The sequence below is a fragment of the Podarcis pityusensis genome, assembly GCF_964106645.2.
Source record: "Podarcis pityusensis genome assembly, chromosome: 4".
NCBI classification, from domain to species: domain Eukaryota; kingdom Metazoa; phylum Chordata; class Lepidosauria; order Squamata; family Lacertidae; genus Podarcis; species Podarcis pityusensis.
Genome location: NC_138027.1, coordinates 49353742 through 49379611, shown reverse-complemented (window position 1 = coordinate 49379611; position 25870 = coordinate 49353742). Strand labels below are relative to the sequence as shown.

General features: G+C 40.1%; 1 protein-coding gene across 3 annotated transcripts in view; it reads right to left on the bottom strand.

Moving 5' to 3' along the window:
- Positions 1–25870, bottom strand: part of NCAM2 (neural cell adhesion molecule 2) — a 206076-nt gene that overhangs the window by 75006 nt on the left and 105200 nt on the right. For all 3 annotated transcript variants that reach the window (XM_081003682.1, XM_081003683.1, XM_081003681.1), the window contains exons 5-9: positions 24617–24754; positions 22092–22209; positions 18590–18750; positions 16466–16611; positions 4903–5053 (exon numbers count right to left, since the gene is read on the bottom strand). In XM_081003682.1, the coding sequence (XP_080859808.1) occupies positions 4903–5053; positions 16466–16611; positions 18590–18750; positions 22092–22209; positions 24617–24754 (714 nt within the window). The remainder of the gene's footprint in view (positions 1–4902; positions 5054–16465; positions 16612–18589; positions 18751–22091; positions 22210–24616; positions 24755–25870) is intronic.

Below are 25870 nucleotides of genomic sequence, written 5' to 3'. Positions count from 1 at the left end.
GGCCTGGTTTGGACCACTGGGGCTAGCTGTCACCGGGGTGAACCACACTAGCTTACAAGTGGACGTGGACGCCATATGCAAGGAATTTCCAGGGGTTTTCGATGGGAAATTGGGACAGTATACGGGCCCCCCCATTGCGCTACAGCTTGACCCCGCAGTACGACCGGTCAGGCTCAAGGCCCGCCGGGTCCCGTTCGCCTTGAAACCCCGTATAGACGAGGAATTGGACCGACTCGTAGAGCAAGGAGTGCTGGAGCCGGTGCCTAATGCTCCCTGGGAAACCCCAATCGTCACACCCGTCAAGCCTAATGGTTCGGTCCGCATCTGCGCAGACTACAAATGTACCATAAACAAGGCCCTCACGGCCCACGCATACCCAGTGCCAGTGGTCAGCCATGTCCTTGCCACCCTGGCTGGGTCGAAAATTTTTGGCAAGCTGGACTTGGCCCAAGCATATCAACAGCTGCCAGTAGATGAGGCCACAGCAGAGGCACAGACGATTGTGACGCACAGAGGAGCGTTCAGGGTAAAGCGGCTGCAATTCGGTGTCAGCGTGGCACCAGGCATATTCCAGAATATAATGGACTCTCTCCTTAAGGGGATTCCTGGCGTCACCCCCTTCTTCGATGATGTGTTGATTGCCGGCCCCACACCAGAGGAGTTTGAGGACCGCCTCCGCACCGTTCTGCACCGTTTCCAGACGGCGGGTCTCAAGGTGAAGCGGGAAAAATGTCTACTAGGAGTGCCTCAGGTGGACTTTCTGGGATTTATGGTGGACGCAGAAGGGGTCCACCCGACTGGGGACAAGGTACGGGCCATTTGTGATGCCCCAGCGCCCAAGAGCAAGACTGAACTTCAGGCCTTCTTGGGGCTATTGAACTTTTACCATTCCTTCCTTCCCCACAAGGCGGCGGTAGCGGAGCCCCTACACAGACTCCTGGACAAGCGGGCCCCTTGGGTGTGGGGCCAGCGCCAGGAGGCCGCATTCCAGGCAGTCAAGGACTTGCTTGTCTCAAACTCGGTCTTGGCACACTTCGACGAGAGGCTGCCGGTGGTGCTAGCATGCGACGCCTCACCCTATGGCATTGGAGCTGTCCTGGGGCACCAACTCCTGGATGGAAGAGAGGTACCGTAGGCGTACTTTTCCCAGACACTCAACACAACCGAGCGGAACTACTCGCAAATCGACAAGGAGGGTCTGGCAATCGTAAAGGGAGTAAAAAAATTCCATGATTTCTTGTACGGGCGGCCCTTCACCGTGGTGACTGACCACAAGCCGTTGCTTGGCTTGTTTGCCCCCGAAAAGCAGACCCCCCAAGTGCTGTCTCCTCGCGTCCTCAGGTGGTCAATTTTCCTTGCCAGCTACCAGTATGCACTGATTCACCGACCTGGGAAGGCGATGGGCCATGCGGACGCCCTCAGCAGGCTACCACTACCGGAAACAGGCCCTGACCCAGCACCTGCACAAGAGGTTATGAGCCTGGAGCTGCTTCCCGACCGCCCCATTCAGGCACAAGAAGTTGCACACCATTCCAAGAAAGATAGGGTCATCTCCCGGGTCCTGGACTGGGTGTGGAGGGGATGGCCCAGCAGCAGCCCCGGGCCAGAATTCGCCGGCTACACAACCCGCAAACATGAACTGTCGGCCCACAAGGGGTGCCTGTTATGGGGAAGCAGAGTCGTTGTTCCCCAGCCCCTCTGCAAAAGGGTCCTCACAGCCCTACACGAGACACATCCAGGGGTAGTAAGAATGAAGGCCCTTGCCAGGAGTTATGTGTGGTGGCCGGGGATCGATGGAGAGATAGAGGCCTGGGTCAAACACTGCCAGGCCTGCCAAGAATCCCGCCCAGATCCCCCAAGGGCCCCAGTCCAGTCCTGGGAGTCCGCCCGAGCACCATGGTCACGCCTGCATGTGGATTTCGCTGGCCCCTTTCAGGGGAAAACATTCTTCATAGTGGTGGACTCCTACACCAAATGGCTGGAAGTCGCACTGGTACCGTCCACTTCCACGTCCGCAGCCATCCGGGTACTACGCAGGCTGTTTGCAACCCACGGGCTCCCTGACACTCTCGTCTCAGACAACGGGACTGCATTTACGTCAGGAGAATTCCAAACCTTCACAGCGCAGAACGCCATCCGCCACATCCGTTCGGCGCCGTTCCACCCTGCCACCAATGGCCAAGCAGAACGCATGGTGCGGACCACCAAGGACACCCTTCGCCGCATGACGCAAGGGGACTGGGAGTACCGCCTTGCCACATTCCTTCTAGCACAGCACAGCACCCCCAGCTCAACGACTGGCCGGAGCCCCGCTGAACTACTAATGGGTCGGCGCCTTGCAATCAGATTGGACCGCCTTCACCCCGATAGAGCTCAGGATGAGATAGTGGTGGGGGAAGGCAGGAACCCCCGGACCTTCGAGGCCCAGGACCCAGTGTACGCAAAGAATTTTGGGGCAGGCCCAGCATGGGTACCCGCCACAATCACCAGGGTCACTGGCCCCGTGTCGTACGAGGTGCTAACGGATGGGGGGCAATGCTGGCGCCGCCACTGCGACCAGATACGGCGACGATTCCCGGGAGAAAACCAGGAGGAGGACAGGTCAGAGGAGTCCCAAGGGAACAGCGGGGCAGTGAGGCCCATAGAGCAGGAGGGGCCAGCAGGAGAGGCAGAATCAGTAAATACAGAGAGGACCCGTGAGGCCGAAAGGACACCGGAACCAGAACCACGACTGAGCGAGCCGGTTGCACCAGACCAAACAGCCGCATCACAGCCAGCATCCTTGGAACACGAGCCAGAACCCGGAGCCCGGACCAGGGAACACCCCAGGCCACAACGCACACGTAGGCCGCCGGCATACCTTGAGGACTATGAATGCGACCTCCCGGGCAGGACTGGAACTTAGAGGGGAGGGGTGTTATGTACTGAGTTGAATAGGATCCAAACTGTAGCAGTCTGATTGGTCCTAGAACAATAGGATCCAAAAGGCAGCAGTCTGATTGGTCCTAGAACAATAGGATTCAGAATGCAGCAGTCTGATTGGTCCTAGAACAATGCAGCAGTATGATTGGTTGGCAGGAACCACCCAATCCTGCTCCAGATAGAAGTGAATCCACAACCTGATTGGCTTACAGTAGAATTCCAGAATTAGCCAATCATGTGCAGCCCATTGTGTAAATAATGTATATAAAGCAGATACTGTGAGGGGACATTTATTCATTCCTCCTCACCACTATGAGCTGAATAAAGAGCATGAAATCACTTTGCGACTCTGAGTATATTTCAGTGCACTGCCAATGGAATATAAGAAAAAGGCAAGGGTGACTGAGTTACCCCAGTGTGTTCAAACTGTAAGCTCCACCAAGTTCAAATACAAGTGTGCTCAAGTTTGAAATCTTACACACATGCTGTCCCATTCCAGTCAGTGAAAGCACACAAAGGGACACACAACCCTTTTAAACTGTTAGAAGTGTAACTTTACACTCCATGGGCTTCCAAGGAATAATACTAAAAATGCTGGTTCTGACCTGCTGAATTTTTGCAAATCATTTATCAGTTATGGAGACATTAACTCTGCAGGGGGGTGTCAGTCTATATGCCCAACGTTACCTTTGCATATATATACATGATGACAGCACACATACAGACATGCTAAAAGGCGATAACTTGCAACATGCCTACACCTCAGGTGCAATGCCTGCTTCCTATCAACTGAACTCAGTTGGACAACACACACAAGCTCCCGAGTTACAGCACCCTCATCCTCAAAGGCTTGCACAGCGCTTTAAAGGTCTAACACAAACATTCATTTACAAATTCAAAAAGGGATTGAATGAAAAGCTTAAACACACTTATTCACAACACCAGCCCAATGGAATTTATGTAACTGCCAGCCTTTTGAAGACCCCCCAAAACTCCAGCTTCCAGGGCAGCTTTTATGGAGATGAGCTGTGAATGGCAAACTGCCAAAGCAGAAGCAGGGAAGGCTCCATGTCTGCTTTGCCCAGTACCTGTCAAGTGCCTGCAGATGGGCATCCTCAGCTCCAGGAATGTAGCCATGCCTCTCACCCTCAGAGCCTCTTTCTTCCCACCCCCACCCCCAACAAGCCCCTGTGCATGTCTCTTCTCCATGGCCAGCCTGGCTCCTCCCTGGCTATGAAAGCAAATCCCACTGACCTCAATGGGGCTTACTCCCAAGTAGACATGGCTAGGTTTGGGAGAGAGAAAGAGAGAGAAAGAAAAATGAACCACTATCTAACTTTGCAAAGCCATTGGATCTGAGGCGACTGTTTTGCTGTGGGGCCTTGCCCAATGCTCGTCTGCTGAGCCAAGGAGACCCTGCCAGTGTGAATTAATGAGAGAGGGTGGACAGGCACTGTGGAAGGTGAACTAAACAGGTAAGAGCATTTCTCTCAGTAGTTTATATAGGAGAGCAAGATGGGGACTTCAGGAGCCAAGATACTCTTAAAGGAGCTGCAAGCTAGTAGCAATTTTGCCCACAGCTCTTTTAAAATTGAGACATCCTGTGGCACAGGAAGAAACCATGATGGCTTACTGGTTTTCATGGCAGTCCTGGCATAGTCGTGACATTTGGAGACTATGGCTAATTGCTGCTCTCTTTCCATAAGCACAAGTGGATCTCTGATAAGCTTGATTTTGGATCCAATATATTTGTTCAATTATCTGTTGGGCTACTTTATTTCACAAGAGAAAAACATTATACTGAATACAGTGATGCACTACACTGGAGTGCTATGAAAACTTTACTATGTCACAAGAAAACTCTATTTTTTAACTCAAATAATTAAAGGCAAATTAGAATTTTCAATCAGAATTATTTTAAAGAGTGTATTCCCATTTTCCTTTCACAATACAATTTAGGAAAGAGAAAGTAGAACTTACATTCAATATCAAGATACATGCTCTTTTGGTGCCCTCCAATTCTACTTGCTGCTTCACAGTCGTATCTTCCCGAATCTGACAACTTCACATCTTTAATGTGCAGTGATGATCTTCCATGTTGCCCTTTGACTTCTATCCGGCCATCTGGGCTCTGTAGACATTCAGGAAAGAAGTTTTTGTGTAACTTATTTTGTCTTCAATTTATTTTGTACTAAATGCTACTAACAATTGTATCTGAATGCATACCTCTTTTGAAAACAGAGCAATTTTAATAAAGCTTATATGACATATTCTGGATGTTTTAAAATAGCGTTTTAACAATAATATATGCATTAGTGTTTATTGTGTACTTTGCATAGTGTTTATTCTGTACCTTGCCTTAAATAAATAGCTTCATGCTGTTAAAGGATTAAAGTTTCAGTCACCATCTCACACAGGGCTGGTTCTCCCAGAGTCCTTGTGATAATGATCTATGTCAGGTGAGGCAGATATTTGTGGATTTCTTTCCAAGATGACCTGATCTATGTGTCTCAAGGAATGGTGGCAACCAAATGATAGAGCAAAGGCTTTATTGCAAAAGTGCCAGGTATAGTTCCTGGAATCTACACATATAGTTGGCATAGGGCCTTGTCTGAAACCTTAGAAAACTGCTCCCCATCAGCATAGACAATGCTAGATGGACAAATGATCTAGGCTCAGTATAAGGCACATTCCTGTGTTCCTATTACTAATATGTGAAACTTGCATGTCTCTGAATGCTGAAATGCTATTCTTGGCAGTTTAAACATTATCAAAATACACATTTAAATAGCCTTTGGATTATTATTATTTTAAATACACATTTAAATATGTATTTTGAGAGGGTGTTTACATTTGCGATTAATGCAGTTATGGAACAAAACAGAAAGTGGCACAGTCAGGAAGCAAACAGATTTCAGCATCTCTTGGCCGGGAAACCAATCTGTCTTGCACTCACTTTGCCATAGTGTAGTGTATCATACATGGTGCTGATACACACATGTCTGTACCAATATAGGCTCATCTCGATTACCTCTTCACATTTTTGGTGGGTATAGATTGGGTGGGTCAGGCCTACATATGTAAAGACATGTAGACTGCATGCTCGACATCATAAATGCATGCACAATATACTTTATGCTCTATATATGGTACTAGGGGACAGTGGAGATGCTGAGGCTTGCTCCTGCATTTCAGTACACATGGGACACTGATGCTGGGACCATGAATAAAATGACACACACACTCACTCAACCTTCTTAATATGTTACTTGATGAATATAATGGCTTAAAAAATTATAGAATAAAGCAGTCCTCATTTGAAGTGTTCTGGTTTGATACAAATGTAAAACCAGAATATTTAGAATCAGAATAAATTAGTTCCCCAATTTTTCATAACATAAAGTAACATATCACAAACAGATTTGAAAATAATAGTTACTTGCATTCTAATCAGATTGACATATTATATTGAAGATATCCATGAATAATGCAGATGTAAAACACTTAAAAGAGTAATGCTGACCTACATGTACCTAAAGGCTGTGCAAACCACAAAATGCAAGTAAACTGTCTAGCATAGTGCAAAGAAACAGAAGGGCTAAATGTTTCTTCTTATAATGACACAATTGCTAAAGACAGTCAATGTTTTATTTTTTAAAAAAAACAAAACTTGTGAGGCATTTGCTGTGAAACTGCATGTAGCCTTTAGATTTTGTGGTTTTATTGAACTTGTTTCAAAACCTATGCAATAAAAAATAATAAAGGGCATACAATGTTGTAAAGGAAAATATAATTAATTCATCAGTAGATAATACAGTCTAGAGAAAGGCACACCAAAGTCCCCCTGAAATGAATGGTACAATTAAGCACTTAAATCCTGCTGATTTCAGCTGTATTCAAACATGCCTAAGGTTTTGCAGTTTGTAACCAGTGGCAATTTTATGTATGCAGCAAAATGTGATATTGACACAAAGTTTGGATATAGAGCTACTTCTTCACAGTGTCATTCTATACACCTGCTCAGATTTAAGTCCCTCAGAGTTCAATGGGGCTGGCTGTCATCTAAGTGGGCACAGAACTGCAACCTCACAGTGCTAATGACAAAATGTAAAAAACTGAATGCAGATATCATCCAGTGTTGGACACCTGTGGCCCTTCTGAAGGACTCTCGGTCCCATCAGCCTCACTATAATGGCCAATATAGAATACAGATCAAGAGGTCTGGGACCCAGAACCCAGCAATATAGGGGTGAAGGCTGCTGCACCAGAGAAATAAAGAAAGTGGTAAGGAGTGGAACCCAAAGTATCTAGAGGTAGATACATCTGTAATATGCAGATCCCAGAGTGCCTATGCAGAGCCAGCTGTAAAGGGGTGGATCTGTTTATCTATGGAATACAGCTAGTTCTTGTCCTGTAAACAAGCAAGACCACCCACACATATCACAATAGATGAGCTTTCACCTATGGCACAAGTACAAAACATGAACTAAATGTGCAGGCAGAACCATTTGCTGAATGACGAGCCAAACTACAGACTACACTCTAGTGTCATATATATTCAGGAGAAATCAAAAAAATGAAATAATCCTAGCAAGCATTTGCACTTTTTGTCAGAGGGGCAATCTGAGATTAACAGTGTGTAGCTCAACCGATGAATCAGGGAATCAATGGCAGACATGCCAAAACTAACACAGAACAAATCCCTCAAGAACATGAGTGAAAATACTATAAAAATTGCCAGTTGCATTCAAGTAACCATACCCACAAAACTCATCTCTCCCCCATCACACACCACTGGCTCTAAACAAGCTAGCATTCCTTTCCCCTTTGTATTGTGTGCAGCCCATATACTCCCCTGACACTTCTCATCCCAGTTGTTCCTCTTCTATCTCAACCTGAAGCAGCCACCACTTTCGTAAGAGTGATGCCAACCCACTACTTGCCAGTTATATTGCCTGTGTACCACTGCCATTACAGTTTGTGTTTGCCATTAGTATGCCAGCTCACACATTATGGGAAGGTTCTGAATCACACAATGAGCCAAAGAGCATAGTGCAGGCTCCCTTCTTCAGACCTTTGCTGAATGCATGACTAGCAGGGTGAGCAGAATGAAAGAATGCAGAATCACCCTGCTCCCGTGCTCCATGCAATGTTAATCATATGAAGGCGAACATCTGACCAACAAACTGAAACTAGCATAGGGAAAAATAAAAGAGGATGCCTTAACCCCAGTGTGGCTCTCCTTTATTACGCATAGTCCAACAAGACAACAAGAACCCGCCGACAGCATACAAATAAATATGGCTATCTTGACCCAGCAATCCCTCCCCCTCTCACACACAAACAAACTCACTGCAGTCAACTGAAGGCAACCAACAATGCCGTGGACCCTCCAATCTCTCTCACTGCCAGTGAAAACTAATACGTGAACAGAAAGAGAACCTACCCACATGACACTGACACAAAAACCTTGCACATACACTATGTAATAGAATAGTAGTTTACTGAATATGGATTTCTGGGCCCTTATTGATCATATAAATAAATAAAATGAATTGTCCCTGAACCAGAGTCCATGGGTGCTTTGATATACATGTGGAGTATGTGCTTCCAGTTTACATTATTTGGTGAGTACCACTACACGCTCAAGGGGAATCTAACAATGAATGGTAATCACCATTCAAGTTAAAAGGAAAGTTCTTACACCAAAAGCCCTGTGACTAGAACAAAAGCCATAAAAGGTTGAAAGAATGGTGGTGATTACACAGAAGAAAATTTTAGAAATTTCATTTCAACTTTTACCCCTATAATATGGATATCCGCAGGCTACCTAGGACTTATTTTGCTTAACATTCATTGAGACTGGACACGGTTTTTAAAAAGACTTTCATTTGTTTTAATAATAAAAGCTAAAGGTATATATAGACCTATCATTTGAGTTATGTCGTTAAATAAACGAATATTTGACTATAAAGCTGCAATACTTTTTGACACATTGTCATCACTTCCAATGCAAAAAGAATTACATTTCATGAATACGTTGCATAAAATCTAATATAAAATAACACAACAAATGTAGTTTTGTTACCAGTAGAAACAAACATTTTCTCCATCCACAATACTGAATTTAACTATACATATTGTATTTGTTTATTGCAAAAAATACATATATATATATATTCTTTAAAAATAAACCCTCAAGGCAGTTTACAAAATGAAAACATAGGAGGAAAACATCATTAAAATAAAGTTATGCAATACTATGCATATTCACCCATAAGTAAGTCTAGGACTTTCTTCTGAGCAGGCATGCATAGGATTGTACTGTAAGCAAAACAATAGCATCAAAATAAGGCTAAGAATATAGATATAAATATGATAAACAGACACAGAAGAACACTTTTATTTTAAGAATAAGGATCAGACTCAATATGATAGGGTCAGATTAAAATACTGGTGAAAGCTGTCCAATTTACTTTCAAAGGGTTGTATCCAACAGTGGACTTGCTGTAGCCTAAGCAATCCTTTCTACCAATTGAAACCCTGTATATATTCCATACTGTTCAGAGGGTCCTCCAACTCTCAGGAGAAGCTCTTGGTAGGCATGAACGGCTGCACTGGATAAGGTGGATTTGACATTACACAGGGAAAAGGAAAATAAGAGCAGACACGACAGGGGTGTAGCCTACTGGGCAACTGTCCCATCTGTTAGTCTGCCTCTGTCATTGCCCACCACTGGCATGTGAGCTCTGGGAGACTGCCTATGAGAGACTGTAGCTCTTTGGCAGAATTTCAATCGACTCCCAGAAATCTTACTCAGAATTATATTCAAGAAATTTGAATGTTAGTTTGAAAAGTTTTTGTTTTAGCTCTGTATTTTTTCATGCAAACATGTTCAGGATTTTTGGATGGGAATCAGTCTAGAAATGATTTTATAAATAAATAACTCATTTAAGTAAGTCAAAGAAAAGTAACCCAGGTGATTTATATAACCAGCAATATATGCGTTGTAGCATTAAAATCTATGGTAGCAATGCAATGCTTTGCAGAGTTCACTGACACTGATGAGAGAAGGGGTCTTGTTCCAATACAGAAGAATGGCTTCTAATTTTAGTTCTTGCTGGCTGCCTGTAATGATGTCTTACATGGGAATTATTTGTTGATCCCCAGTTACAAAATTATGCAAATTGCAGTGAACAATAACTCAGTTTAATTGATCAGTGTCTGATGGATTTTTTCTTTTTTTGCAGTAAAAGGGATAACATCATAAAGTCCTCATATTGTCCATTTTTAATTAGATGGAGGATAATATACAATGTGAGAAGAGCTGTAAGCAGTAATGACTACTTGGATTACAATATAATAAGCTTGTCTTCTTTTGTAGAGGTCTCAGTGTCCATACGTAAATTTCCACAGGCAATTATATGACAGAGTTAAAGGACTAGAACAAAATTATTTATGAAGAAATAAAATTAAGAAAAGACGGTGGCGCTTTTATTTGTTCCTGAGTAAATGTTTGAATTACTGTTATTTTTAGAATTCTGTATAACAACTACATAACTATTGCACTATAGGTTGATTTTACTTGTCACTGTTCGAAGCAATAATGCATTTTCAAATGCATTTCCGTTATCAACATGTTCACTTGGTTTAGATCTAAAGAATGCCATGTGTCACCAGCTATAATGACAGGAAATAGAGCCCCAGTATGTATAATACTGCCATTTCTCAAATGTATGATGCATATGACAATATTGGTTTCTTGATTGTACTACAATCTGTCCCCCTCAAAAAGGCAATATTTATTATTAGCAGTCATCAGGAATTGAGTACCTATAATTGCCACAAGTATAGATGGTAGGAGAGCCAAAGCAAGATGATGCCTCAATTGTATACTTAGTTCTTCACTGCTACTATTTAATTCAGCTGCTGTTTAGTTCAGCAGACAAAAGGTAGCTGGCTGAGAAAGTCAAATATATGGTTTACTCATGTTGTCAGGACCAGATTTTACTGATTTTCAAAAGGATCCAGAATCCTGATTAAACAGCACTGTATTTGAAGTCCATGAAATATATCTGTTTGCCAAGAAATATATTGCATGTTGTATGGTTGATGAACTAGCATCCACAGGAGAGATAAATAAAACAGTACAGACACTTGCAAGTCAGGCTTCACTGTCAGACACAAGGTAGATCAACTCTAGCAGTAAGCTTGTTCCTCAAGTAGAAGAAAAGCAATGGAGACAAAAAGTGCTATCTGAATTGAAGGTGTTATGAAAATTCCAGAAGTTGAAACAGATGGCCAAGACTTCCTAGGCTGAAAGCTACCTTTGATGAGCAAGGGCTGTTATTCACAACAGCCACCAATGTGGAGAAGCTGATGGAAGCTCCCTTCTGGGTTATGGATGCAACATTCACAACATTCCCCACATTCTTCTGGTAAATGTATTCTATCCATGCACCTGTTGGAAACAGCAGAAAATTCCAGAGTATTGCCATGTGTATATTCCTTATTGCGCACTGATTCAGTCATGTTACACCTGAGTCTTGAATTTGATTGTGATTTTTTCCCCTAAATGAAAGACGTTGAATGGAGTCTATAAGTGCAGTTTATTTCTCAGTTTCACGCAGGTACTAATCATTGCAACATGCTACAATTTCCTTAATGGGTTTATATACTTTTGCCCTTCAAGGGAAGAAATAATTTGTAGTCACCCATTTAAGAGCTGATCAGTATTTAGGTCATTATATGAAATCTAATCCTGAAGGAAAGCTGTTTTGTTGCTTTGGCTTTCTGTCCATCTGTAGACATAGCAGCTAATTTTAATGATTTCAAAGTAGAAATATCACTTGGTATGTACTGAAAAATTGCCTGATAATTATCATTACATACAGGTACAATAAGTAAATTCTAAAGGATATGAGACATAATTTAAGAAATGGTAGCAATATGAGACATGATTAATCACTGCTTTATGCTGGTGTTTTCATGCAACATTTTGGTTGGTTATAGAAAGAGGTGACACAGGGCATTGTACATACCAAACCCAATACTACTTCTTCTGTTCTTGAAAGAGCCGGCATTGGTGCGCCTGTAATTGTAGGAAGGTAAAAAAGGAAAATAATGAAGAAAAATGATACTTTAAATGTGTTTTTATTGCTAAAAAAAGTAAAGAAGCATCAGTAATCATACAGAACAGAAAAAATAAAGGGAACTCCATAAGGATATTAAAAACTTCACTGAAATATGATGTCACTGTCAACAACTGCTCTGGAGATTCCAACCGTACGGAACAGAAAGGGGTGTAGGAAGCTGCAGGGAGACAAAATAGCCTCCTTCCCTGTTCCATTGACTAAGGCCTCCATTATTGGAACAACATCAGCTGGATTCTACCCTTTATGTTTATTATTATTAATTTATTAGATTTATATGCCACCTTTCATCAAAAGATCTCAAGGCGGCTCACAAGATAAAAATGCAAGATGTTTCCACTGGTGTTTCCAAAGCAGCTCAGTATAATCTAATGCTCCAGTTTTCATTAATCTGTGCAATTAGACCATTTTGAACAAGCTGCAAATGTTTAAAATATAGAGGCTTGAGATTGGGAGGAAATTATAGCAAACTAAATTTCTGGAACAAAAGGGTGTGGAAATGAAGATGACAAAGCAGAATTCTGTAAGAATTACTATAAGAGTTCTACAACCAATTAAAAGTGCAAACACAATATTTCTACATATTCTTTATGGAGCTAGAAAAATGAAAACGCATCTACAGGTTTCTGTAAGGTGATCAGAAGACATATTTGTGATAAAACTAGAACCATGAATGTTCTGCATATTAGGCTCCTTTGAAAGAAAGTGCAAGATAAAATGTAATTAATCAGTTAATTAATTAATTAATTAATTAATTAAATAATAATAATAATAATAATAGGATGATACCCTTAATTTTTCATACTCAGAGTCAAATAACTTAATTTTAAATGCTCTGAATATGACTTGGATATATCAGTCATAATAACCAACAATGTCTTAAAAAGGTCAGTTTTACTGATCATGTTATTACACTTGCAAGAATCATAAGCACACATGGCCTTATCATCAGTTTTAACAAGCTATCAAGACGTAAAATAAATATATTTCTCATATTTCATGTATTATCAGTGCATTTGTACTGCCAACCATCCCAACTATATTTACAAATGCACAATTATTGGGGGGGGGGAGGATGGGGGGGGAAGGGTTCTTGGCGAATTACTGATGTTGCAGTATCATTTAGTCACTGATTAGTAAGTTCATGCTGCGGTAGCACTTGCAGACATGAATTAAAACTGCCATTTTTAATAAACTAAAGCAGTATTTGCCATCACAATACAGTCCAAAATTCACTTAAGATGATGTACTAAGACTGATGCTGAATTTAAGGGAAAACAGCACCTGCAGTTAAAAACATATACCACCCCACTTCTTTTCAGTTATCCAGCGGATCACATTTCATATTCAAGCTTTCAGCATGTATGTGCATATGCTTTTTACCAGAATAACATGCATTATTGATTATGCCATCATTGTATTTAATGACTTGACTAGCAGCCATATGTGATAAAGAATTCCATGCAGTCAAATGTGTGGAATTGCATGACAGTGAGTATGTGGCTTGGCAGAGTGGAGAAACCAATTTCTCCACCAGCCTGATTGATATAAACCAATTTTCTTTTATTAGTCTGTTAAGAGAGTATTGTCTGCTGTTTCCATGCTTGCTGTGGAAGAAATGACTTCAAAGGACTATTAGCAGGCTAGTAATTTTGGGGGGCTTCTTTATAAAGTGAAATTATGCCCCCCATTTAGTTCTCATTCTCCCCTGTTTAATTCTATCCCTTCAACTGAAGTTCCTGTTTAGTAATTACAATAGTGTCACCAGCAGAAATAAACAGAACCTATAAAAATTGCAACAAACACAAACATACTTCACATTAAATTCCAAGAAAATAAGAGGATAGGACTTGCACCATAGTAATAGGTTAGCACATTACAGAATGACCAGATATTTTACAGCCTATCCTCTGTGAGGTTCAATGGGGTGGAGGGAAAGGAATATAGATTGCTTGTATAATACAATGCGGTACATTAGAGTCAAGTGTTATATATTAAGGTCTACTGTACACTGTTAATTTTCCCATATTTGACAGGTTAGTCATAACCTTACAATTATTTACACAGTGCACAGAACTGGAAACCTATTGAAACTGACCATGAAATACCTTGTCAGGTCATTTAACTGAGTACCCTGATAATATATTAAAGTACTTATTGGTCCTCTCTCAATAAAAATGCCCTAGCTCCTTTAATCTCAACTGTAAAAATAAATAAAACAAAAACAAAAAAAACTTAATTGGACATTATTTGAACTCATCTCTGTGGTTGGGTGGTGGATTTTTTTAAAGGAAAAAGGAAAAAAGAAAGAGAGCTCTCCCCACCCCATAGGCTGACCTGGTCAGCCCCTGCTACTCTGATGTCTTTTCAAAATAAGTTGAAAACAGCTGCTTTGCAAATCTTTTTCTAGATCAAGAGTAGTAATTTCCTTCAGGATTTCTTTATATGATTCTACTTTGGATCATAATCTTTGCATCACCATCAGATAGTCTACAGGAAACAGGATGAGAACATGTATTGAAAAACTTATTACAGTAAAGTTCAAGGACAGAGTCAACAAAAGCCAGAAAGGCAGAAGCAAAGGAAGCCCAGTTCCAAATAACACCATTTTATACCCAGTAAAATACTCATGAGAGTAGGTTTAATAGGCACAACCAACTCAGCTGAGATTATCACAAAGAACAGCTCCAAACAGAAAAAACAACATCTTCAAAATAAGCACCATCCTTGGAAGTGCATAGCTTCAACCATCTTCTCAAAGTATACTAGCACATACAAGATAAACTTTGCCAGTTTCTATTAAGAATAACAATTTATGAGAGGAGACATATCCACAGTGGTGTATGGGACATTCGACTTTGCAGATAATAGCAGTGAAATCTGACACCATCTTGTACTGTTGTATTGTGTATCACAAGCCTTAAATGTTGCTAGTAAATGTCATGTATGGAGACTGCCTTGCAGCCAGAGGAAACACTGTATGTGAAATCTTAATATTTCTAGTCTTTTGCTATGGAGAAGTTACATCATTAAGGGCATGGTCATCCTCCTTACACAGCTTGACATTTTCTAGTTCTGGGATATAAGCCAAATCAGGAGTATACATAAATTCCCTAAAGGACATCTATCTTATTTGTGGAACATATTTATCTGCACACAAGGCAAGGGTGTCATATAAAATTTGCTATAATTCAAAGAGGTCACCATTAGAAGAATTCTAGTGGAAGATTCAAGACATTAAGAGAACTAAAAAAAAGTATACTAGTACACACATATAATCATTTTCTTTAGTATTTACCTCTTACTTTATTATCTTAATGCTCCCAAAGAGTGTTATGGTATAAAACAAGCAATGTTCAATAAGCTCATAAAACTACATTAAAAACACCAACAAACAGGTCCAACAAAATAATTAACAATAACTAAAGCAGTGGGGGGAAAGAATTCAGAGCCGCAAGGAATTGTTTGGTAGCAAGTAAGGGAATATGTGCTGGGACTAGGGTTAATGGAGAATTGAACAGAAATATGAAGACTGGAACTTGCCATGAGAAGTCATTCTCAAGACCACCTCTTACTCATTTCCAGCAGCAGATTATATTTCCAATATAATCTTTATAGATACATCTTTATAGTTAGGTACGTTATGACCCTTTCTTTCCATATTCTCTTGCATTCCCAACAAGATGCATCAAAACAATATCATATTACAAATAGCCCCAAATCTGAAGACAATGTATAGTCACATAACTAGATAGTTCTTTCTCATAATAATATGTTCAAATTATCCACAAAATACTCAATGTGCACAAGTCCTACAGATTTTGACGAGAGCACTTCACCCTGCAGTTTGTCTTCAGGATTATACCTAGATAAAGCAAATAAACGGAGCATTTTTAAAGGGGAGATACTGACATTCTAAATTATAGGGGAAATGTAGAGAAATGTCCTATCAAATTTCAGCAGGGAATTTTTAAGAGATTAACGAAGCATTCTTATCCATGCTTATTCAGAAGCAAATCTTACTGAATTCAATGGCACTTACTCCCTGTAAGTGGATATAGGAGTGCATTCTTCAAAAATGTTCCCTTATTTTGGATTGTCTGATCTCTGTCCAGAAAACAAGTTTCAAGGAAGACCATTTCCCTTGAAGTCTGTGGAATTGCTGTGGTTAAGTATTTTGTCTTTATTTTCCTCTCCGCTGGAAAACTGCAATTCCCACACTATCGTATAAATATATTGGAAACAAAAGTGCCAAACTCAAAGTGACATTGGTATTTACACCTTTCCTCCATCCCCATTCCCCCCCCCCCAGTAATAAAGAGATATATTTAGCCTTTATTCAACATAATCCTGATTCTTAAAAAAATTATAATCAAGGGAGACTGTTTTACCTTGTCACCTTCAGAGAATGTGATTCCATCGATTGCTCTTTTCCAAGTAATTTCAGGGACAGGTTCTCCTTCTGCCTCACATATGAGGGTAGCTTGGCCATTTTCAAAGGTAGTTTCATTTTTAAGTTGTATTATTTGAGGCTGTACTGTTAGAAATATAATTTATATTATTCATTCTTGATTTGAATAAATATGAACAATGCTATTTGTTTAGCTAGAAGATTTATAAGCTACCCTTCATTGGTACCAATACCAATGAAGATACAACACAAAATAAATTAATAAAAGACAATAATAAAAGAAAGCATCAGGAAACAAAACAGCAACTCAACAACTAAGCAGAGGAAAGGACTAAAACACTAACTAAAAAGGATGAGTGGGTATGCCTTCACTTAGCACTATGTTAGTGTTGAGGGGGGTGACATTCCACAAGAAGGCTGCAGCCATGGAGAAGGCTCCATCATGCATAATTTCAAGTCTCTCCTAGCAGTGGAACGCAAGGAAGAGTCCTTGACAATTAGAAAACATTTTTTGGTTCTGAACACACAAATATTTAGCAGGACACACAGAGAGAAAGGGCATTATTGGAAGTGCATCAGTGCCCCAGGGAATGGGAGCAGGGCGTTCCTCTTATAGATTGTGCTGAAATTTGCTAGTAACTGGTTTCTGTAGATAACTATGCCAAACTTGTTATACTCAAATGTATTACCAACTGAGCGCTACTTCCCCTGGAACTTTGGTAACCTATGATAAATGAAATTCTGCACATGTGTGGTCAGGCTTTCATCACAGCAGGCATCCAAAGCTAGTGGATTTTAGGTGTACATGCAGACATTGTTTAGTGTCGAACTCATACAGGTGATGAAAACATTAACTGCTGTGAAACCAAGTGAATTTATGAAATAGGCTTGTAACTTACAAAAGGAAATACTTTAACATAGTCAACTAAACTAATCAGATTTATTCAATCGGCAACCATTACAAATTTGAAAATACAAGGAATACATATCGTTGACAACAGAGAATCTTGTAGAATAGTAATACATTAAATCAGAGGTGAGGAAGCCTGGATGTGTCTTCTTTCCAAATCTAAAGTTTAGCAAGAATTCAAGTCCCCTTGCAGCACTAATCAGAACATACTTTTTGTAAGACTGTGAATAAATGTAAGCAAGAAAAAAAAAAGAAAAAATAGCAGCCATTGAATAAATGAAACTGGAAATTGTTGGTTTCAGTATGTATATTTTACTAAAAGAATGAAAGTTGTATTTCAAATTTAGAAAAAAAGTTGCAGTGAACCCTTATCACTTTTAAAAAGTGGTCTTCTTCAATGCTTCAGTTAGCTGCCACAGGATTTTCATAGTGCTGTTTCTGCTTACTAAGGATAAGGGGGGAGGGGTGTTTTTCAATATAAAGATGGGGGCGGGAATTTCCTACTCCTTTGAAACATTTCCCTCACCATGTTAAAAAATGCTAAAGGTATTTAGAGCGATCTACTAGTTTCAAATCAGAGTGCTTGGCTACAATAAAGCAGGAAAAGGGGTAATGTCTGTGGGTGTTCCTGTATTTTTGCCAACCTGACAGGCAATAGGCTACTCTAATTCAGCATCAGAAATAATGGTAGGTTATAGCATCACTGTCCCTCCCCTAGGTTATCCTAATGAATCCTTGGGTATTTGGGCTAGGGGAAGAATCACAATATGCAAGATACTATAATCCCTAGCCCCTGAGATATGTTGCTTTATGGAAAATCTAAGTTTCCTTTAAAACTCCTCAGAGTTCAGAAGTTTGCTTATTCTTTTTTTACCTTAGGTGAAATTTCTGGCAACTTGAACGTATGCCATACACCAGGCATAGGCAAACTTGGCCCTCCAGATTTTTGGGACTACAACTCCCATCATCCTCAGCTAACAGGACCAGAGGTCAGGGATGATGGGAGCAGTAGTCCCAAAACATCTGGAGGGCCGAGTTTGCCTATACCTGTCATATACACTTGCAGAGGACCTCCAAATTTGTCTGAAATCTGTATGTGAAATTCAGTAGCAACTTTAACAATACAACAGGAATCAGAACATGTACTCTAATTTTGAACAGAGTTCAAAGGTAGCTATAGCAAGCAATACTTACCAAAAACTTGAAGAAATGTCTGATTTGTCATCTTTCCTGCTTTATTTCTTGCTTCACAGATGTAAGGTCCAGCATCAATATTTTTGATATCTCTAATGGTCAGTTCTGTATTGCTTCCCCTTAGTACATATTTTTCATTTTCCTCAATGCGTTTTCCTTTCCTGAGAGACGAAAATGATTTATAAGCACAAAGCATACTTTATTATCTAATCTGAAACAGGCAAGCATTTCAAAACAATATTACTGTTGTTATTTGGGTTGTCTTGGGCGAGATAAAGTGACTAACAGATTTAATAAATAAATAATGATAAATAAGTATAAGAATATTTTCACGATCATTTCTAGTACATAGCATACTAGTGTCAATAGTAGCACAGTTTCTTGGTTCACTGGCAAATGTACAGTGCTATTTTTTTAAAAAAATTGCAAGGCAATTCATTTTAATAGGGTTCACTGAATAATTGAGGACTATGCAAATTAATTACTTGAGGTCAAATTATTTATTAGTTTCAGGTAAATTCAATATAACCTCACACATTCCATCCTTCTCACTGGATGTACAGCTCCAGTCATGAGAGTTTAAATATATTCTCACTGTACTACTGAACTTACTACCCAGAGTCACTTCATCATGATTGACTGACCTGTGGCCAATTTAACCACAAAGTTGAACAACTAACAGAATAGATGTACAGTGGTACCTCGGGTTAAGAATTTAATTCGTTCTGGAGGTCTGTTCTTAACCTGAAACTGTTCTTAACCTGAAGCACCACTTTAGCTAATGGGGCCTCCTGCTGCTGCTGCCGTGCCGCTGCTGCACGATTTCTGTTCTCATCCTGAAGCAAAGTTCTTAACCCAAGGTAATATTTCTGGGTTAGTGGAGTCTGTAACCTGAAACGTATGTAACCTGAAGCGTATGTAACCCGAGGTACCACTGTACTCTCATAAGCTGCATTCAGACAGCACTTTATTTGGTCTTCCTGACCTTTCCATAACTGTTAATTTTCATGTTTTATGGTCACACAAGAACAAATGTCACTGGACATGTCACCACAACCCCACCCGTTACATACGTTTCAGGTTACAGACTCCACTAACCCAGAAGTTTTATGGCATAAAAGCAACTTCTAGAAATCCACTGGAATCTAGCAGAAGTTTAGCATTCATTTACGTGTTAATTGTTTCGAGAAATATAAATGGGAGCACACAGGTGGGGTTGTGGTGACATGTCTAGTGACATTTGTTCTTGTGTTACACCATGGCCACTGGTGTGAATGAAATATGAATGCATTTTGAAAGCTTGGGTTAGCTGTTTCTCTTCTACTGGACTCAATATACCAAATGCCAAAGAGGTTACAATATAAGCAAAAGGGAAGTTACTGTACGTTGCTGTAGTGTAGGAGGAAAAGAAAACCTGTAATATTAGCAAAAATCCTGCTTCACTGTTGCAAATTATAGCGTGCTCACACCATGCAGAATATGTCTTTTCTTCAAGGATATGGGAAGAAAAAAGAAAACTGAAAAACCAAACAAAAAATAACCCCCCACAGCGAAATACTGGATATTTTCATCTCTAAAAGAAAGCTTTATACTCCAAAACATGCTATCCTTAAACAGGCAGAGAGGGAATTACCCTGAGGCAACAGGAAGTTCTGCTTATGTCAGGAAACAAGGATCTTAAAACCAACAGTTGAGGTTGCAAATAATTCTTCAAGAGATTAATAATTTAAGAAAATGAACAATACTAAAAGAAGGCATCCATTTACATTTTTGAAAGATAAGCCTCAGAATTTTTTAAAAGATGTTATCAGGGGACTTATTTTCAATCAATGATAATTGCCATTGAAAATAACATTTTGATAAAATCTGCTGATTTAGTTGCTTCTACCTATGAAGGAACTTTTCTGTAGAAAGATCCGCAAGGTCAGATTTCAAACCCTCCAGTGAGTAGAAGAGATCTCATCCAGCAGTTTATATACAAGTGGGCACCATAAAAATAGCATGTACAAGTCTACTACTGTAATTCTCAACACTGAAAAAAATATTGCTATGAATAATTTCATGCTAGACTGAGTATAGTACTGGAATTGCACCCCTTTCCTTTTAAAATCTATGAATCTATGTGCAAACTGCATCAGTTTGCAACCTACAGCTTTTATAATATTTATTTCAATAGATAAGCAGAATGAAAAAAGTTGGTAAAATAACTTCTCTGAGAGATGACCCCTCATGCTTTTAACATAACAAAATGGTATTTTTATGCAATACCTGAGTCAGATTTTTCATGTTCAAAATTGCAGAAGCGGCTTTGAGAAGGTGTATGCTTCTGCACACACAACTGGAAATACTTGTTTAGACAGAAAAGCTCAGATTTTTTATTGACTTTTCTCTTAAGCACCTCTTTGCTCATTACAATTTAGATATGAGAGAAATATGAGATTTGGGACAGAATCCCAACAAAATGTTTTCTAGAAAGGAAAGCATCTCTCAAGAAGAGGTGATTAGTAAATAGAAATAAAGTTTGATCATGGACTGTATTAGTTATAGTCTATGTAGCAATGTTTCTAAACAAATTACCTTATCCATATGTGGGAATACAACTGAACTTGTATTCTAAAAAGGTAAGGTAAAGGACCTCTGGACGGTTAAGTCCAGTCAAAGGCAACTATGGGATAAGGCGGTCATCTTGCTTCAGGCCGAGGGAGCCGGCGTTTGTCCACAGACAGCTTTCTGGGTCATGTGGCCAGCAGAACTAAACTGCTTCTGGCACAACGAGACACCGTGATGGAAACCAGAGCACACGGAAATGCCATATACCTTCCCACTGCTGCGATACCTATTTATCTACTTGCACTGCTGTGCTTTCAAACTGCTAGGATGGCAAAAGCTTGTATTCTACATCTAATTGGCACTGAAGATTTGCATGCAAAATGATGGAGGCCCAAACCACCTCAGTCAAAAAGGGTAAGAGAAACAACCCAGCCACACTTTCAGTGGGTAGAATAGAGAGTTGCACGTGGGGAAAGGCCTGCAGAACTGCTCTAGGCTCCATCCACAGTACAGCAGATTGAGGTGTGTGTATTGCACCCCTCAGTCCCTGGCGACTCATCTGGATGTACTGCTGGTGGATCATCTGGATGACAAGCTAATAACTGCACTGAATATGAAAGTCTGAACTTTTGCCTCTCACCAGCTTGGCTGAAGCACTATCCACTTTGGCAGTGTAACTCAGATAGAAACAAAGTGAATAATATTTCAGGATCCGTGTCTTTCTTGTATTTACAGCATTCAGACAATGTTTCATGTTAATTTTGATGGTTTTAGATAGCACAAAGTCCAATTACATGACATTTCCAACAGGAATAAAGTAAAAACAAGAACAAAATACCTGTTCAAAATAGTGACCCTTTAAAAAGAAATCCCTATGAGCTCAAAGGTTTATTTTCACCTCACTATTCAAATGTATATTTGAAATATCTCTGCAGCATATATTTGAGCTTACCTATACCAATTGATTTCAGGTTCAGGAGAACCCATGGCTCTGCAGAATAATGTAATTGACTCTCCTCGATCTGCTGTGGCATTAAAGGACTTCTGTAGCAATGTGATAGCTGGAGGAACTGAAGAAAATATGGAAAATGGATGTAAGGTTAGATAACTGAAAGCACACAGATCCCTCTTGTTTCTTAAAGTAACTTTGCTATGACCATTTCATTTTCGAACCATAAATGAGGCCGATGGATAAGTTTTATTCAAGTAAAATTCAGTTACTTATCTTACTTTCATCAAGAACAGGCATACGCAAATGCAGCCCTCCAGATGTTTTGGGACTACAACTCCCACCATCCCTGACCACTGGTCCTGTTAGCTGGGGATGATGGGAGTTGTAGTCCCAAAACATCTGGAGGGCTGAGTTTGCCTATGCCTGATCAAGAATATTAGCAGTTTATAGTTTCAGTTTTAGTCAGTTCAGAGTTAACTACAGTAATTCTATCAGAAGAAACCATGGACCTTAATTGTTAGGCTCTAAACTGTTAACTCTTAGCATTTTGATGCCATTTTAAAATTAAAAATGTATAGTGATTTTTTGACATAAATGCATGATCGTTTTTAAAGGTTACTGCAGTATAAATGCTTTAAGGAGTTCATTACTGGAAACAGGAAAAATGCCTTAACAATAGCACCTTAGATTTAAATATGTAATTACTTCAAATGAATTGCAACTAATTGCTAACTACATATTCCACACAAATTTGTAAACATCAAAACATATGAAACATAATGCCTTTTAATTTTTTGTTTGGTGCACTATATTTATTAAAATAACATTCCTCTTACTTTGGGTAGTGTCCTTTAAGATGACTACAGCCTGCCATCAACCCTGTTGGCTGAGTTTGCTGTGGCTCCTAACCTGAGATCAGACAATAGCTGACCCCTACTCCCCAAAGCCAAACCTTTCAAGGAATGGAGGGAACTACAGGCAGCAGAAAAACCATACTATCCAACCTTTGAGAATAATGAAGGCATTCATGGTCTAGGGAAGTTTCTTTCCTGGTCTGCTCAGGCTAATGAGCTCAAAGGTTGGTCTTGTAGCCACAACAATATCTCAAGATGGTCACCAATATCTTTTTACTACTTTATTTTTTATTATACTATGTCTGCATGTATCTTCATTGTGGAAGGAGGGAATATAAATGTTTGGTTTGGCTGGACTGTGCCCATTCCATGCACTATAAAGGTAAAGATAAAGGTACCCATGACCGTTAGGTCCAGTCGTGGATGACTCTGGGGTTGCACGTTCATCTCGCTCTATAGGCCAAGGGAGCCGGCGTTTGTCCGCAGACAGCTTCCGAGTCATGTGGCCAGCATGACTAAGCTGCTTCTGGCGAACCAGAGCAGCGCACAGAAATGCCGTTTACCTTCCCGCCAAGACAATACCTATTTATCTACTTGCACTTTGACGTTGCTTCGAACTGCTAGGTTGGTAGGAGGTGGGACTGAGCAATGGGAACTCACCCTGTCACGTGGATTTGAACTACGACCTTCTGATAGGCAAGCCCTAGGCTCTGTGGTTTAGACCACAGCGCCACCTGCGTCCCTTCTATGCACTATACCACACACTTAATAAAAGGTGCCATTTTGAAAAATAATAATATAGAGTTGTATCTAATGAAATCACAGAAGATGATTAACTGAAATTCAGGGGTCTGCTCTAAGTCATACACAACCCATAATTAAGGTAGTGTTTAAAAATAACACACCAAACATTATGCCTTGGATTCAAAGAAATGTTAAGTGAGACACCACTTGCCCCATTGGAGCACTGCCACCTTCCCAGTATGGAACTGCCTTTCAGCTTATGCAGGGCACCTTTGGACCCAGGCCTATCTTTTTAATCAAGATACTTCTGCTGAACTGAAGATCATTTAAAACAAAAGGTTTGCGTGGATACATATATGTAATAAATGACTACAACCCTGGTCACATGTAAACTTTAGGTGGACAACAATAGTCACAAACATTAGATTAATATACGTGTGTGTGTGTGTGTGTGTGTTTGGCTGCAGCATCATTAAATGAAAGTCTCAAGGTGTAATTTAACAAGCTGATAAAGTTGCTACAGTAATGAGTATAATATTGAATCCTTTATTATTCTGAATTATATAAGTGGAGGTTCTCCCAATGTAACATCTAGCCCAATTTCTATTATAAACTGGAATGTGAACTCAATGGTAGACTATTACCTTGATATTATAGTATTAGAAAAATTGATTTTGTTCATGACTTTTGCCAGACCTCAGCTATTTACACACTTAGAGTAAGCTACAGCATATTTTGTGGTAATAACAAGGAAAGAGAAAGCACTGAGGGCCACACATAAAGGGTGATATTTTAGATTTACGTAATATTTTGTTTGGTGCTAAGCAGAATTATTTTAACACACAAAAACAGGCATCCATCTCTCTCTCTCTCTCTCTCTCTCTCTGTATGTGTGTGTGTGTAGAACTGTTCAGTTTTGCTTCTTACCATTTACAAGTACAATGATATCCCGAAAGTCAATTTCCCCTCTGGCTTCTACTCTTCCTTCACATCTGTAAACACCTTCATCACTTTTATTGATTTTAAGAATTTGAAGATTATTGTTTGGCAGCATGGCAAACCTATCTGGAAAGGCATGTAAGATATAAAATAGTATCAGTAAGTGAAGGCACTGCTGGGAACATGATTGTGAATTGATAAAATTTAAACTATTCTGCTATACTATCAGAGAGCTCATCAACAAAACATACTTCAATTTACAAGTAAAATGTAATTCTAGAAGCTCAGTTATCCTATATCAAATGCTTCATGTTGTCTTTTTTTAAAAAATTAACAAATGTACCTCTTATAAACTACAGCTCATCTGACCCATCATACCTCACAAACTTTCCTAACAAGAAATGAATATCAGAACAAGGAAAAGGGAGGCAGGAAAGAAAAGAACAACAGAGGCAGGAAGAGAGATAAAGAAGTTAGGGAAAGCCAACCTGGTTCCCTCCAGACATTGCTACACTGCAGTTCCTATCATTCTGACCTCTGGCTATGCTAGTTGGCTTGGACATGTGCAAGTGGTTGCCCAACCGGCACAGGAAATGAACCACATTGGCGATCAGAAGGTTATATATGAATTTATCTACAGATTCTCAATGATTATTATAAGTCTCTGTTATATGACTTTTCCACACACTGAACTGTTGCATGGCTCTACCATGTAACTGATATCAGGAGAGTGAGATAGCTCATGGTTTTGAAGTTTTAACTTTTTGCCACCAATGAAGGTTATTGAGCTCATAATGCAGGGGTCAGTCCAAGCTGGTCCACAAGGCTGTTCTCACCCAAACCATGCCAATATACCCCAAACCTCCTCTTAGGTGTGAGGTAGGTAAGGGTGCAGCTCCAAAGGAATAATGCAAGCTCAAAAGCACTGGCAGAGAACCCCACTAGGGTATGTATGCTGCTGAGGGCGGATCAGTGTTGAGTAAGACCCCCTATTGTTTGCAGGTGAGGTTTCATAGCACATCTGCAAACAGACATTTTTGCTTTCCAGATACCACCTGCAGATGGAAAATGTAACTGCTGTAACTCAATGTAACTGCTAATCGTCAGTAACAGCAAGCCTGTTTGCAGGCACACTCCCAGTGCCAATCAACTTCAAAGGGTTGCAACCTGATATAAAGTCAGGTGACTGACCAGTGGAGGCCCTGCCCACCTGTCAAAGATGGTCTGCAGGGGGGTTAGGAA